A 15,229-nucleotide genomic window follows, 5' to 3' on the forward strand; every position below is an offset into this window, starting at 1 on the left:
AGCTAGTTACTGCCCTCTAGTGAGCATCAGCATGAGTGCCGTGATGGTTTTGTGGTCCTCTTATGATAAACGTCATAATCATCGTTCATGCAGAAGTGATGAAATGTATTTTTAGTTATGCAAAGGAATCAGGTAACAACAATTCAACTGAGACTTGTGTGTTTTTTTTGTTTGTTTCTCAGGGAAGTTCAGAGGAGAGTTCAAATCCGCCTTCTCATGCAGATGTTGTGGCCAGCGGCAAATTCAGACAAAAAGGACGACGACCAGAGCCAGCGTGGACAGCAAAAAGTCTATGTCCACTCAACTCAACAACATGGACAATCTGTCTCGCATGTCAGAGCAAATCGTTTTGTCGTGAAATACAAACTTGGAATCCTACAAACTATTTAAAAAAAGCTCAATTTTAAAAGTCCAACTTTGTTTATATGAATAAAATATGATTTCTGACTTGAACAAAAAAAGAGAGGAGCTAACAACTGGTTAAAAATATTGTTCAGTGCTGTATAGTGCAGTATGGCTTCTTATGAGCTGCTTTCTCCATATGATTGATATTGTTTCAGCAACCAAAACAATAAGGAAAATTCAAATTGAATGTATTAATTTTTGTGAAGTTTGACAGGCAAGCAGGTGTTAAATCGTTGTGATGCTCTGATGTTCATCTTTTAATCTTAAATTCCCATTAATGAGGGAATAAATGCACCAAAGGCATGTGAATGTTGGCACTTTGTACAGGCTTTCAGTCTATTTACATAACTGTGAGAAAAAATTCTAGTTTTTTTACAGATATCATCTAAAAATAACTACAGCCAATCTCTCTGAATGGTTATATTTGCAGTTCCTGACATGACGGGAATTTGTTCGCAAATATACAATTTTATGCAAAACCAATGAAAAAAAAAATCACCTTTGATCAAATTACTAGTTATTATATTATAATAACTGGTAATTATTTCCATTGTTGCATCTAATTTTAGCAACATTAATGTGTCAGAGATGCAAACATTTTCAGACAGCCTCCAGAAAAGACAGCTTGAAAGTGTACAAATATAATAGATGCAGGAAAGGGAGGAAGAGCCAAAATATAAAATATATATATTTTTGTCTGTTTCCAAGTTTTTTTATTACCAAAACCATACAGTAACCAAATAATTTTAAGACCCACTCTGATAAAAAAATAGCTTTTTAGGTGTGCTTATCATGTTCTTGTGGCATTTTCCTGATGACGGAGGACATATGTGAAGAACATTAAGCTCAACCTTTCATTTCTGCGATTTCTTTGTTCAAATCCTTGTAAATCAGGAGCAGATGAGAAAATGCAGAATGAAAAAAAGCTAATTTTTTATGTGGAAAAATATTCCTTGCAAGCTCTCTGCTCCACTCCATTCTGATGCATTAACTTGTAGACAAATATTTCCATGTACGTCTTTGGTTTCCTCATCCGAGCTCACATCTGGCTCAAAACTGTACGTCTGGATAAGTTCCAATCTTGCATAATCTTGTATGAGTTCTTTCTATCTTTTGCTACTGCAGAGACTTGTCGATTCATATTTAGTGATTTAAATAATGCTTGGAAGATGCGCAGATGTGTGGCGTTAAAATAAAAGATAAAAAATGCTGCTATATTCCATCGCCCACTATGGTTTCAGCAGCCGCTTTCGGAGCAGAGAAGCCAACTGTCCAGACCCGAATCTTTTTGTAAGCATTTGTAATCCTAATTGCTTTTGGAGACAAACTCATAAATTGTCAATTAGTGAAGAATGTTCAGGCAAAGAAATTGACTCATAAACCATTTTTTTGTTTGTTTTTTTCTAAATAAAAACCTTTCTCATCAGTGGAAAAATGTGCAGTTTGATGAGCAAATGTAAAAGCAATCCCCATATTTACACAGTAGCAAGAAAAAAAACAAATAGCAAAACTTTTATTAAGTCAAAGCACAACCAGAGTAACAGTCAGTTTTTCCTTTTGATCCAAAAACTGAAGAGACAACAAATAAAAGCAAGAATTTCTCATTAAAAGAACAAAAAGCACAACAGGAAAGGTGCTGTGATGTAGGAATAATGGAAATAAATAAATAAATAAATTTAAAAAACAGTCGCAGTAATTCTGCCCAAAAACTCAGCACAGGAAAAAAAAAGATTTTTAAAGAGAAATTTTAAACACATAAATCTCATTTCATTTATACTATGACTTGTCTGTCTTCTCATTAAAAAAATAGATTTCAATTTTGATCTGCCCACCACCCCAGTCTGCTTTCCTAAATCACTGGTTTTATAAACAAAAAAAAAAAAAACTGATTTGTTAATTGTAAGTTTTCTGTTTGCTTAATTCAGTATCAATTTATGTTTTATTCTAATATATGAAAACAAACTTGATTTTTCTATGAAAACAATGATCACAGATCTGAAAACAAGTCAGCTTTTACACCACCTCAGAGCTCGTCTTTGCTTTTCTTCATTAATAGTATAATTATTTATTGACCTATTGTATAATTTTGTGATGTTGGGGTGGAACTGAGCTCTGGATGTGAAGTTGCAACCCCCCCCACTTCTCCTTTATTTTCTACTATTAATGGTTCAAGGACAGAAATTCTTATTTTTTTTTTCATAAATGTTTGAGTCCTGTTTTTGTATTTATTATGTGATCTATTGCAATTTAATTGTAACCCCAGAGGTTTGTTTTCTTATCAGTTACTCATTTTAAAGGTCATTTGTTTTTTATGGTGCAAAACTTGGATCAATATTTGTCAATTTTTTGTGTGATTATTAAATGGAATCTGTTTGCATTATATTTAAATAAGTCATTTCATATTGACCTCAAAGTTAAGCCTCACGGATAAGTAGCACAAAAGTGCAGCAAATTCTGGTCGTATAAAATACTGATCAGATTTTTTTATATGATTTAAAAAATCTGATATTGTAGATATTCCCACTTGATACCATTGACTTTCAAATGATCACTATATTTTTTAAGTGTCTGTATTAGAATACATTTTAGTTGCAACAACATTTCAAATATGCAACTACCAGATTTATATTATGGAAGTCAGAAAGATTAAAAAAAATATTTGCATTTTTATCTGGATGTAAAAAATAAATTTTTATCAGCGAAACTAAACAAACAGTATTGTGTATGCTTTAAATTTAAACAGAAATTCTTGGTTAATCTTGGTTAGTCTTTGCAGCTGGTGTGTAAAATATAAAGTCGTAGCATTTTTCTTTAACTTCAGTTTCACTGACATGATGTGAAAGTTGTTTACAAATGTTACGTTGCGGGTGCTCTGTTATTTTGCACCAGCGTTTCAAAAACGTTAAAGCAACTCAGTGAAATATAACAAAAGATCAAGAAAAATGAATATAACTGCAATATTTCCAAGCAGAGGCACCAGAAAGCTTTGAAGTTTGCCTTAAATTGTATGTGTTGGTAAAAAGGAAAGTTCAATGGACCTATTTCGTACACAGGAGATCAGTCAGAGGGAACCAAAAGAGCAAAATCCAGAGCTAAAAGGAACAAAGGTGTTTCACAAAATGCAAGGAAATGGAAGATTTGTTGTTTCTAAAAGAGAGGAAGACTGGTAGACAACTGAAGGAAGAAGAGCATTTACTAGAAAGAAGGCAATGGATATATGAAAACGAGATTCAACAGAGGGAATGGATAGAACAGAATCAATGGAAACAAATTATGCAAAGTATTCAGAGAAGCTTGGCTCAAAGTCTTTCTACTGCAGGTAAAATGTAATAAAGATATATGTGAAGGAGAAGTTCATTTTCTATAAGAGGAACGATTTATCACCTCAAAGAACCAAGATTAGTCAGAATTGTTATTTCCATAATAATCAAAATGAACTTTATTGTATGAGTGCGCATAAAAAATTCAGCTTTCCGCCTATTAACAGATGGTACGAGCACATCACTCCTATACTACAATACTACACTTGCTGTCTGTGTCGTTTAGAAAAAAAATGAATGACACCAAGACTTTATCGAGCAGATCCAAGTCCAGAACTCTCTGCAGACTTGTTGGTTCTCCAGTCCCTGTTTCTGTCTGGTTTTGGGTCTGGTTTGGATGTAGTCAGGACAGACTGGATTATTGCAGCGTGGAAGATGGTCAGCAGCTTCTGAGGCAACTGATAAATATCCTCTGCTGAGGCATCTTCTGGAGGGCATCTATGCGTGTGGTCCATTTCACATCCTGTGAGATGGTGACCAGAATTGGAGACCAGTAAACGCCAAATAAACTTAATTTATTAGCAATTAATACCTTGTTTCTGTGCATTCTGGGGCAAAATCTATTCATCAGATCTCCAGCTTTATAGAGCTTGCTTTAAAACCATATTTTAAAACAGTTTTTAATGAGGTTGCACCCCCTGATCTCCATAGGTCACCTGCTCTACATGCTGGGTGAGTCACCTCTGGAGTTGTCGGTGGACCAATTATGCTATTATGATTAAGAGAGGGGACCGAACCACTTTGGTTTAATGTGCTGCTAAATTTGTCTGGGAGCTGATCAATTAAAAAATCTAACAGAAAGTTGAAAGCACTGAGCAGACAGATGTGAAATCATTAAAAGCAATCTTTAGTGACATCACAAATCCGCCCTTAGCATGATTTAAGACACACACAAGTAGGGGAGAGAAAGATATATATATTTTTAATGCATGGCTACAGTGGGAAGAAAAAACATCGAAAGAAGATACATTTTCTTTTTAAGATATTGACAAGACAAAAAAATCGGAGGTTTTAAAAAGCAAAACCAAATTCTAGATTCCATTGAGCTGTTGGTAGTAAGATGAAGACGCAGCCAGCTGTGAGAATAAAAACATTCTTCTTATTCTGAACTTCTGCTGGCAGAAAGTTATGGTTACAGTCGGTGGTGTGCGAATGATTGCACCTCCAGGTCGCTCAACACAGCTGAACTTCAAAGTTTGCATTTCGGCTCAGGCAAAGTACGTGTTTTAAAATGGAAATCGAAGTATGGGTGTTTTAAACTCAATTGAAGGTAACAGGATTTTCAACTGGCTGACATACATAAAGAAAGAAACGTCACAGCAGGTGCAGTGTGAAATATGAAACTGCTGTGGTACAAAATAAGCTGTTGGAAATCCTGTTTTTCTGCCTCCTCTGTCTGTGGTTGTGGTGTTCATGATGAAAAGTGTGAAATAAAGGGCTCAGAAAGCTGTAACATGACCATTTAGAGTGGACTGGACCAATTTTCTTCTCCAGGAGGGTGTGTGTGTGCCTGGCAGGAGACGCTTTGTGACTCTGTCACCACACATCGACCCCCACACATCAGCTCCAGCTCTCATTTCTGTCTGAATTCAGCGTGCACGTGTTAAATACATATTTGCATGTGAAAATTGATCTCTAAGTGCCACGACCCACAGGCAGGGTTGATAACATTTTGATAAAAATCTTGACTCCATTAAGCAAAATAGTAATTCAGCTGAAGAGGAGCACTGTGACTGACTGAGAGCAGGAGGCTTAATAGACTTTGGTAATTAACTTTTATTAGGATAGTATTTCTCAGCGGAAATAAAAAAAAAGTATAAGCAGTGAAGATTCATTAATAATTAAACTGAGCCTTTACATTCGGTGTATAACATTACTGCACCCTGAATGGGTTCTTGTATCAACGCCTCAGTTCAAATTCAAACTTTGTTCACTGTTCACTAGGGGTGGGCTTATCAATCTAAGTACTGATATTATCCCCACCAGGGGGGGTTCAATACTGTTGATACTTTTGCAGCACTTTTTTTTTATTTTTTTATATATATATAAATTTACTAACGAAGTTCAGGCAATCACATCGTCTACATTTCTGCAGAGTTGCCTGACTGAGCCAAAAACTGCCTAATGTGAATTGAAATCCACCCAACCTCTATGGGAAACTCCCCAATCTGGCAACATTTTTTGTCTGTGTAAACCGTGCACCTCCTTCTTACACCGTACCCCGGCCTTTGCTTCTTTAGTGGTGAGCTAAAATGATAAAACAGCTACATATTTGCATGGATTTACTTTTTTCACAAGTTACTTTGATATTTTAGTACTGTTTTTATTTTATTGTTTTGAATATATGTTGTGGTGCTGTTAAAAATATAACATTTTGTTGAATTTTTGCTTTTTTTTAGCTTTGGACTAGTTAGTGTTTTTCTTATTATAGCAGTAATATGCCATTGTTATTATGCATATTCTATTTTTTATGTATGTTCAGTACAAATCATTGTAATTAGCTACTAATATCTGTCCTGTGTTCTATTATACATTTAATTGACAAAAAAATGTATTTCTGAAATTATTCTATACTACAATATTTCAAGAAAAAATTATTGGTGTTTGTATGAATATTGGCAATATTAGTCTTCTAATTACTTGGTATCAGATTGATACCCAAATTTCCAGTATCGGCCACCCCTACTTTTCACACAGCAGCAATGCAGAGTGCCTTACAGTTTAAAAACAATTCAAAATAAAATTATAAACCGCCCTCAATCCTCCCATCCACAACAAAAAGACATAAAATGACACATGAATAAAACTAAAAGAGGAAATAGAAATAAAAACCTGGCTCGATGATGATTGGAGGAGGTGATATTTTGTGGAGTTGTCAACGCCAGAGATCAGCACAGCTGCGATCACCTTATGGAAAGATCAAAATAGTCAAAAACTCAACTGACCATAAAAAACTATAAAGAGAAGAAAATATTAAATATTTCTAAATTTCAGCTGAAAGCCAGAATGAAAAAGGATGTCTTGAGCCTTCCTTTAAAAACATGAACAGTCTCTGCAGCTCTCTGGGAGGCTGTAATAAAGGCTGCAACAGACCTTTTGCTCCTTTTTTCAGATGCATGCATGGGTGAGCAAAGTAACAGAAACACCTGGTAAAAAAAGGGATGTAGGCTCTATACGTCAAGGTTAAACAAAAATGCTGGAGACATGGATGTGTGAGGTTTTGGATGAGAGGTGTCAGATCAGGAGGACTGGTCTGCAGAGGGACATGTGAAGACAAGACGAGAACCTGTATGGAAACATCTCCAGTGTGGATTCCTTCTGCAGGTATACTTCAAAAGGTAGATGCAAGCTGAGCCTTTCTGCAATCTTTGCACAGTACATAAAAAATAGATCCATCAGTTTATAATTCTTTAAAGTTTATTTGACTCATGACACAGTAAACCTTAATAACATTTGTGCAACAAGCCCAGCAGACAAAAGAGGATGTAATGAGCATTGATCATGATGCAGAAATGAAACTATTGACATGAGTCAGTGAGTCCAAAAACAATCACAGAGATATTAAGAATTTCAAGCGTAGTGTTTATGACTTTGCGCAGATTCATTTCATTAGAAATGTTTATGATTCACATTTTCCTGTGACTTCTGACTGGAAGACGGTGCAGGAGGAATCCAGCCGTGTTGTTGCTGTTGCCTGCTTTTTAATTATTAAAAGCTCACAATGCTGAGATTCTTCTATTACTGAGGATCTAGCTTTCTGCTTTCTTCTATACAGACAAACAATACAGTGATGATGAGAATAGACACTTTTGAAATCTGGCTAAAGACCCATTAAATAAATCATCAGAGATCTGTATCACAAACTTCAAGGTTATATATTTTTTAAAAGTATTCTTGTGTTTATTATAAAAATAAAAGGAACTATTTGAGGCTTTAATTAAAATCCTTTTTGAGTTGATTTCCATTCCTTTTTTCACACGTAGGTGGCAGCGAGCGTCCACGTCAGACTCATTCAGGAGTTGCTGAAAGTAAAGTTTAATTGAGTTTTTCTTGACTACTTTGCTGATACAAATATCTGATTTTCTTTAAACACTGTTGTAGTGATATAGGTGTAAGAATTGTTGGAGTTTGCACAAAAGAAAGTTTTTCATGGGTGGCTTTTACCATGTTTACCAAGTGTAATTCTGTTTTGTCCCTTTAAAATTATGTCAACTGTAAACATTATTAGGCAAATATCAAAACTCAAAACCTTTATGAATGACCATCTTAACAACTAAATGTTAATATGTAAGATTAATACCTTATAATAGAAGTAGAACTGGTGTGTCAAAATCAAGAGTTTCCAAAATTGACAAAGAATAATAACATCTAAAGGCAGTTTGTGGTGTTTGCTGCATTTCTGAGCTATTATTCTTTTGTTTTGTCTGTTAAATGATAGCTTGTGTGTTTGACGTTTTTGTTTACCAGAGAGTTCCTGAAAACTCAAATGTCTGGAAAAATTTCAGAGAAAGTAAGATGATTTTTCCCCTTCTGAAGAATATTAATGCTGGACTCATAATGTGATGAGGCAGTTTAAGTTCTTCTGGAGACAGCGCTTAATCCTGGTTTTACATGCAATGGAGCGCTGAAGTAATATATACTTCTGTAATTTTTTAAAGGGTTTCTTTCAAAATCATAAAAGTGTATTTTTTACACAATAATTTTGTTAAAGTTAATAATCTACGCATTTTTATCCGTGCATTTTTATCAATGCATATAGAAACCATCACTAAAATCAGGTAAAATAAGTTATTTTTTAAAAAAAGTCCTTTATTGCATCAAAATTTCAGAGAAATACATATTTTTTGTTCAATTTTGTGCAAGCACTGACCACTGAGTTGTTTTATTTTACACTATAACTGCCTGTTCAACCAGACAATAGAGCACATAGAAAACACATTATTTAAAATATTGATTTTGAGTTGATTTTGAGGAATAAGAAGCAGAAAAAAATCAATTTTTCTATGTCTTGTTTGGGTAGTTATAGGGTTAACAGTTTTATACATACATTGGGCCCTGCGACAGACTGGCGACCTGTCCAGGGTGTACCCCGCCTTCGCCCATCAGTAGCCGGGATAGGCTCCGGCACCCCCGCGACCCCGAAAGGGACAAAGCGGTCAAGAAGATGGATGGATACATACATTGGAGAGAAGCATTTATGTTTTTTTTTTTTTTTAATCTGTGCTTTTGGCTTCAAATAATGGTACTTAAAAGGAGAAAATAACTGCTTTTCCTTCTTTTTGACTTTTTCTGGGAATTTTTTTCAAGAATGCATGCTAAAAAAAAGCATGTTTGAAAAGAAGCAGACAGCTTAACTTATTGAAGCGTACCACTATAAAAACAAATGAAAGTAAATGATAGTAAAGGAACAAACATTAGCTTACTGAATATTAAAGAATTTGCACAGTAAACGTTGTTTAAATGTCTTCAAATGAAAAAAAACTTGATATTGATAAATCTTTTGAAAAAATAACATCAACCTCAACAAAGACAACTTCTATGACAATTCATTAACAATTAATGAATGTTTTTTTTTCAGATATTTGTAATACACAGTACTTGCTAATACATTTCCCTCCAGAAAGTACAATACTTGATCAATATTCTTTGTAGGCGACGTGCAGATATTTCTTAATTACCCTTGAGTAAGCATAAAGGAAAGTCTCAGGTGTTTTTTGAGGGAATTTTGCATCAACATCTTAATCAAATCTGCTGCATTTGATTTAAAATGAGCTTTCGAGGCTTGTCAAAAATAATAATAATAATACTGAGCCTCAGGTGCAGAACAGACAGAAGTTGTCAGTGTGGGAAAAAAATCAAGTAAAATGTAATTTTTACTGTCAAAGCATATCACAAAGAAGTATAGTTTCAGTTTGACAGACAATAAAACCTCAACTCTTTTTTTTTCTTTTGTGCAAGTTTTCTTCTTTCTTTTTTTACTGACAGTTGACAGTTTGACTTGACTGCAAATGAGCTTCGTTTCTGAAGGAAACTGCTTTAATCAATTGTAGACATCATTTTTATTGAAAATAAAAGATAAACATTTTGTGGGGTCCTTTTATCAATCAATCAATCAATCAAATCCTTTATTACTCCCACAATGGGGAAATTCTCTCAGTGGTGGGCAGCAGCCGCTGGATGGCTCTCTATCGCCCAGAAAAGACACATGAGGGTACAGGAAAGATGTCAAAAATCAAGTATCTTCAGCCCGTGTCGCAGAGGGCGGCACGAGTTAAAAGTACAGGAGTTACAAAAATGAAAGTCTGTGATGTGTTTCATGATTGGAAGAAACAAACTTTAACCTTTTGAATATTAAGAGAATTCACACAATAAACATACAGCTGAAAATATGATTCCAATAAATGTCATTGACATAACATTTTTTTAAAATACAAAATAAAAAAAACATACATATGTTGACATAAGTGCTACACAATAATAGTTCAGCTCTGTAAATACATTTTTTTTCTAATAGTTTTTCTCAAAAATAGCTGTAATTGGTGTTTTGTGCCAAAAAATTGGGCCTTTTTCATATATTTTACGCTATGATGAACTAAAACAAGAGCCTTGAAGTGGAGCAACATCAATCAGTGTCACTGAAGCATATGTAGACTTATTTAATCACTTTTGACCTTGTTGGGCTTTTTCTTTTGCGATGTGAACCAATTTTATATGGGATAATTGTGCCTGAGTGGTCACAGAACATTAAGAGTTGCTGTAATCTGCATGAAAGAATACAGAGGCCTGGCGGACTTTCTCAAAGTCAAATTGCTTTGAGTTTGGAGACGATTTGTGCCTAATAAGACTGGTGTGTCAAATATTTATAGTATATGATGGATTGAATTTGACATATTGTTATGTCAGCAACCTGTTTTGAAAGTAAATATGAGCAAAGACGCAATGAGACAGTTTTTGGTTTTCTTTCGACCTTCAAACATATTTTTTCACTATATTTGTATATCATGGTGTATCCAAATGTTTGTGACTGAATGAACAAGGATAGAGAAAAAAGATGGAAGGGAACCATCTGTACAATTTCCAAAGTATTGAATCCTCAGTGAAGATCGCCCTGTAAGCAAACACTCCACCAGGCACCAGAGATGTGTTTGCTCATTTCTGATTCCATGTTCAGCATTCACTATCTGTTTGGACAAGCTATCATCAAGTTATCAAAACATCAAAAATTCAATTTCTTTCGACTGCCAGCCTCTACCGGGTGGTATCTATGGGATGTTACCACTTTTTTGACACGTGCCAAGATAAAAGCATCAATCAATATCATCAGAAATAGAATTGGACAAATATAATGACAAAAAGTAAATTAAAATGTGTTCTTTGGTTAAACAAACTGTGCAGTTGCCTCTCACTTACATTTCACAAGACAAAAAAGAAAAAAAAGAAGCAACATTTATTTCTATCTTCCTTTATTAAGATCAAAGTTATTTGTTTTAAAGCTCAAAAAGCTCATATATGGAAAGAAATAGAGCAGATCCAAACATGCATACACATAAAGGCACCCTTCTTCAGGGACATTTGACAAAGATCATGTCAAAAACTCCTCAGAATTTTATATAGTTTTGATTTGGTTAGTAACATCCTGCTTTTTTTTTGCAGAATCCCAGCTGGTTGATAAAGTTTTTTCAAACCTCTCAGATCAACACACAGTGTTTTATAATCACTATTTTAAATATTACTCTTCCACCTTCTTTGGAGGTTTGAAAAGTTTTGATGAATTTTGATTCTTTATAGCTAAATAAATGATAATGCTAATGCAGCATGAGCTAAAACTGATACTGAAAACAATATCAACTTATCCCACCATCACTAACAAAGTGCATAGCTTCATTTCAAACTAAAATCCCCATTTACGTCTTTGAGAAGTCAACCAAAACACTGAAATGTTCTATTTAAAAAAAGTTGGCAGCAGAGGCACTTCAGAAATCTTGACAACTCAAAAAATTCTGACTTTAAAAAAAAAAAAACATGTTAAACGCTTAAATCAATTAGCTGAGACATTAAAAAGCTTAATTGGTAAACTTTAAAAATGGGATTTTGTTTAAAGATCAGCAAAATAATCATGAACCTATTAAAACTGCATATGACACAAATATATATTTTAAATACAAATAATATGACAGTTTTATCATTGTTATCAAGACATCTTCAATTAGGAGGTTTAAAAATATTCCCATTTTACATTACTTTTTCTTTCTCAAAACACTTTAACTCCATCAGTGTAACGACTCTTAGCTTAGCAGGCAATGCCAGTTTATCTTAAGACATGGTTGTAGCTCGGTGTTCTGGTTGGTTGCACATGTGCATCTTTTCTGTTGAAGAAATACATCACAGCTTCCTGTTTCTTGCCAGGGAGACCTTGGAGTTGGTTTCGCGGTTCAAAGCGCTGCAGATAAAGTCGCCGGCCTCCATCACTTTATCAAGATTCACACCCTGTAAAAACATCAGTTAGATGGATGTTGATTTTTGTCTCAACAAGAAAAATAAACTCTTGTTTAAATAATATAAACATGGATCGGATGATTTGTATCCAATTAGGCTCAAATCAAAGTCGTGTTTTGTGTTAAAAGCAAAAATTAATGATAGGCGCTGTTTAAATTGATTGGTTGACGTCAAGCAATTTTTAACAATAAAAAAAAAAAGAAGCGACATAAAAAAATGTGCATATATCTATATATATATAATTTCAGAAATGTATGAGAATATGAATAAAATAAAATAATTATATCTTCTTAATATTATAATAAAAATCATGATTTGCCATACTTGCATTCATGCATTCTGTACACATACATACACACATTAAATATAATGGAGTTTGATTTATTCTGGAATAATATTCCTGCCAGTTTTTATTTGTAGTTATGTTAAAAAGTTATGTTTATAAAGTTTTATAAATTTAGTTTTAGTGTGTTCAATAAATGTTTATCCTGTTTGACCTAAAGTGTGTTTTGGATTTTGGCCCCTTGTGCGATTGAGTTTGACACCCCTGATTTACACTACATATAAATCAATTTAGACATACATCATATGTAAAGACAACCTGTAACCTAAAGTGCATTGACAATGCTTTACCAGCAGGGGTAGGAATTGTTAAATTGTCCAAGAGGACTTGCTACTCAAGTTTTTTTTTAATCCTCTTACACTCTAAAAACAAACACCTTTAAAGCAGGATGTCTGCAGAGCCATCCCTTTAATAAAATAAACTCCAATGGTGCAGATTTAGATTTTATGGGATCCTATATATGTCCAGACATAGAAACACAGCAGATGGATGCATACGTACCGTTTCTATGCCCATGCCGCGGAGCATGTAAACAACATCCTCTGTGGAAACATTCCCCGATGAACCTTCTGCATACGGGCAACCGCCAAGGCCCGCTACTGCAGAATCCACCACCGAGACCCCCATCTGCAACAACAGGGACATTCAGTTTTTTCACCTCGGGGGGAAAATACAGGAACAATGAACCTTGTTCCCTCTGGATTGTTCTGTCTGGAGCACCTTGCCAGACCTGCGGTTTGGATTTACAGCTGTTCCAGAAATCTGAAGATGAGTGGGCATAGAATGTCCCACAATGTGGCTTAGTCATCCCCTCTGTCAGCTTAAACCTGCACTGTACAATTATGGCCTTGTTCCTATGAGAAGAACATTTACATACTGAGCAGAACATTTCACGTGTTTCTGATTTTCCTTCTTATTACTTTTATTTTTACAGTCTCTAGCCGAAAGGGATTCTCTTTCTGGCCACGTGAATAAGCCACCTTTTTTCCCGTTAAACTTTCATTGCAAATTTAGCTCATAAGCGTTTCTAAGAAGGATATTCTAAACATTTTTCTATTTCTTATGGTAAAAATGTTGCTCAAATAAATGCAAAAAACACACAATTGTTATTTTTATTTTGTTTTGAGTCGAGTTTTGTCAAAAAGTTGCATCTCGTTGACATGCAACTTTGATAGTGCGTAATGATCACTAGAGGGCAGTTGTTTAAAGGAGGCAAAGCATGCTCAATTGTCTGTTACATTAAATAAAATTAAGAATTTTTTACTTTTGTTTACATGGTTTCCATATTTTGAAATGCAGACTTCAAAACTCAAACTTTTCCAATTTTATGGAGAGAGTGTAATAATTTGTTTTCTTATAAACAGTTCTGAAACTCCAGTTTCCTGACATTGTGAATGTCTGAGGATGTTTTCCACATGTCCCCAAGATTATCATGAGAATATTAAAGTTGTCCTCCAGCTTCCGTGGTCGAGCCAGATGTCAGAGGATCCTACAGTGAAGCAAAATTAACACGCTGATCCTCTCAGTGGCCTGGGATTATGAGCTACTTCCACCCTGTGGAGCAGGACCAGGCTAGCTAAATTAAAAGAACCTCTATAGCTCTTTTGGAACAATAATACTAATTGGTTTCTTTTTCTCCAGACAAGAACCTACTTCTTTCAGGGGCTGTCTGAGGGAGCTGTAATTGCTGTTTGTGTTGGCAAAGGAATAGGAGGAGGTGTGTGTTAGTCTAGTGTGCCGCGCACAAGATTTCCTGACCTTGGTGAAAGCCAGAGCGGGAAATTGTACGGCGCATTTTTTTTTTTTTTTTTTTTGATATATAAACACAAAGTTGTAATCTACCGTGCCAGTCCTCCTGCGTGCAGCTGCTATCTCCACGTCTTCAGCGTGCACTCACTGCTCAGCAGCATCCCCTGTAGCTGTGCACACTAATCATGCAGGAATTGGTGGTCAGGAGCTTGAGCTAGCATGCCCAGTTAGGTTCACATTGTCCAGAAACCAGATGTGAGCTCAGCGTTAAAAAACCAGATTGAATGAGCTGCGGGTGTATAAAAACACAGCATTCCACAGTAAAGACACGGTCGATTTTAAAACCGGCACGATTTTAGGATCAGCTTGTTGACATTCTACACTCTGAGTGGATCAGGTTGAAGATGGACATGCTCCGATTATGGATTTGGGAGTGCGTCACAAAGGGGGATTCAGATGAGTTTATGAAGAAGCAGTTCTGTTTCACCTCCTACACGTCCAAAATTCAAACACTGCTGACACATATATCACTTCATTCCAGAAAGACATAAATAATGATGCAGAGTGAAAGCAAACCCCACACAAGGGAGGAGCTCTAAAAAGAAGTGTCAAACAAAATAAACTGAAATAAAAGTAATTTTGTGAATTAAAAAAACCTATATGCACAATTTAAGATACATTAGATTATATATATTGTAAAAATGTTCTGTCCTTATCATAGAATCTTCAGCCACAGTTTTGTTCTAAAAATATTTTATTGTCTTTGAAAGTTTTGAGATTAATAAAACATATTTTCTTTATTCTAGTCAAGTGTTTGTATTTACCAATTTTTAAAAAAATGGAAGGTTATTGGTATTAGGAGGCACTGACTATGTGAAATACATAATAATGAAATATATATAATGCATATTTTAGG

At 34.8% G+C, this 15,229-nt stretch overlaps 2 protein-coding genes across 2 annotated transcripts in view; one reads left to right on the top strand and one right to left on the bottom strand.

Moving 5' to 3' along the window:
* Positions 1 to 2,787, top strand: part of hcrtr2 (hypocretin (orexin) receptor 2) — a 35,144-nt gene extending 32,357 nt beyond the window's left edge. Inside the window, exon 7 of the mRNA XM_024297878.2 lies at positions 183 to 2,787. Within this exon, the coding sequence (XP_024153646.1) occupies positions 183 to 358 (176 nt within the window). The 3' untranslated portion in view covers positions 359 to 2,787. The remainder of the gene's footprint in view (positions 1 to 182) is intronic.
* Positions 2,788 to 8,925: 6,138 nt separating this feature from the next.
* Positions 8,926 to 15,229, bottom strand: part of hmgcll1 (3-hydroxymethyl-3-methylglutaryl-CoA lyase-like 1) — a 15,469-nt gene continuing 9,165 nt past the window's right edge. Inside the window, exons 8-9 of the mRNA XM_024297879.2 lie at positions 13,066 to 13,191; positions 8,926 to 12,212 (exon numbers count right to left, since the gene is read on the bottom strand). Coding sequence (XP_024153647.1) covers positions 12,108 to 12,212; positions 13,066 to 13,191 — 231 coding nt within the window. The 3' untranslated portion in view covers positions 8,926 to 12,107. The remainder of the gene's footprint in view (positions 12,213 to 13,065; positions 13,192 to 15,229) is intronic.

This window comes from Oryzias melastigma, linkage group LG15 (genome assembly GCF_002922805.2).
Source record: "Oryzias melastigma strain HK-1 linkage group LG15, ASM292280v2, whole genome shotgun sequence".
NCBI classification, from domain to species: domain Eukaryota; kingdom Metazoa; phylum Chordata; class Actinopteri; order Beloniformes; family Adrianichthyidae; genus Oryzias; species Oryzias melastigma.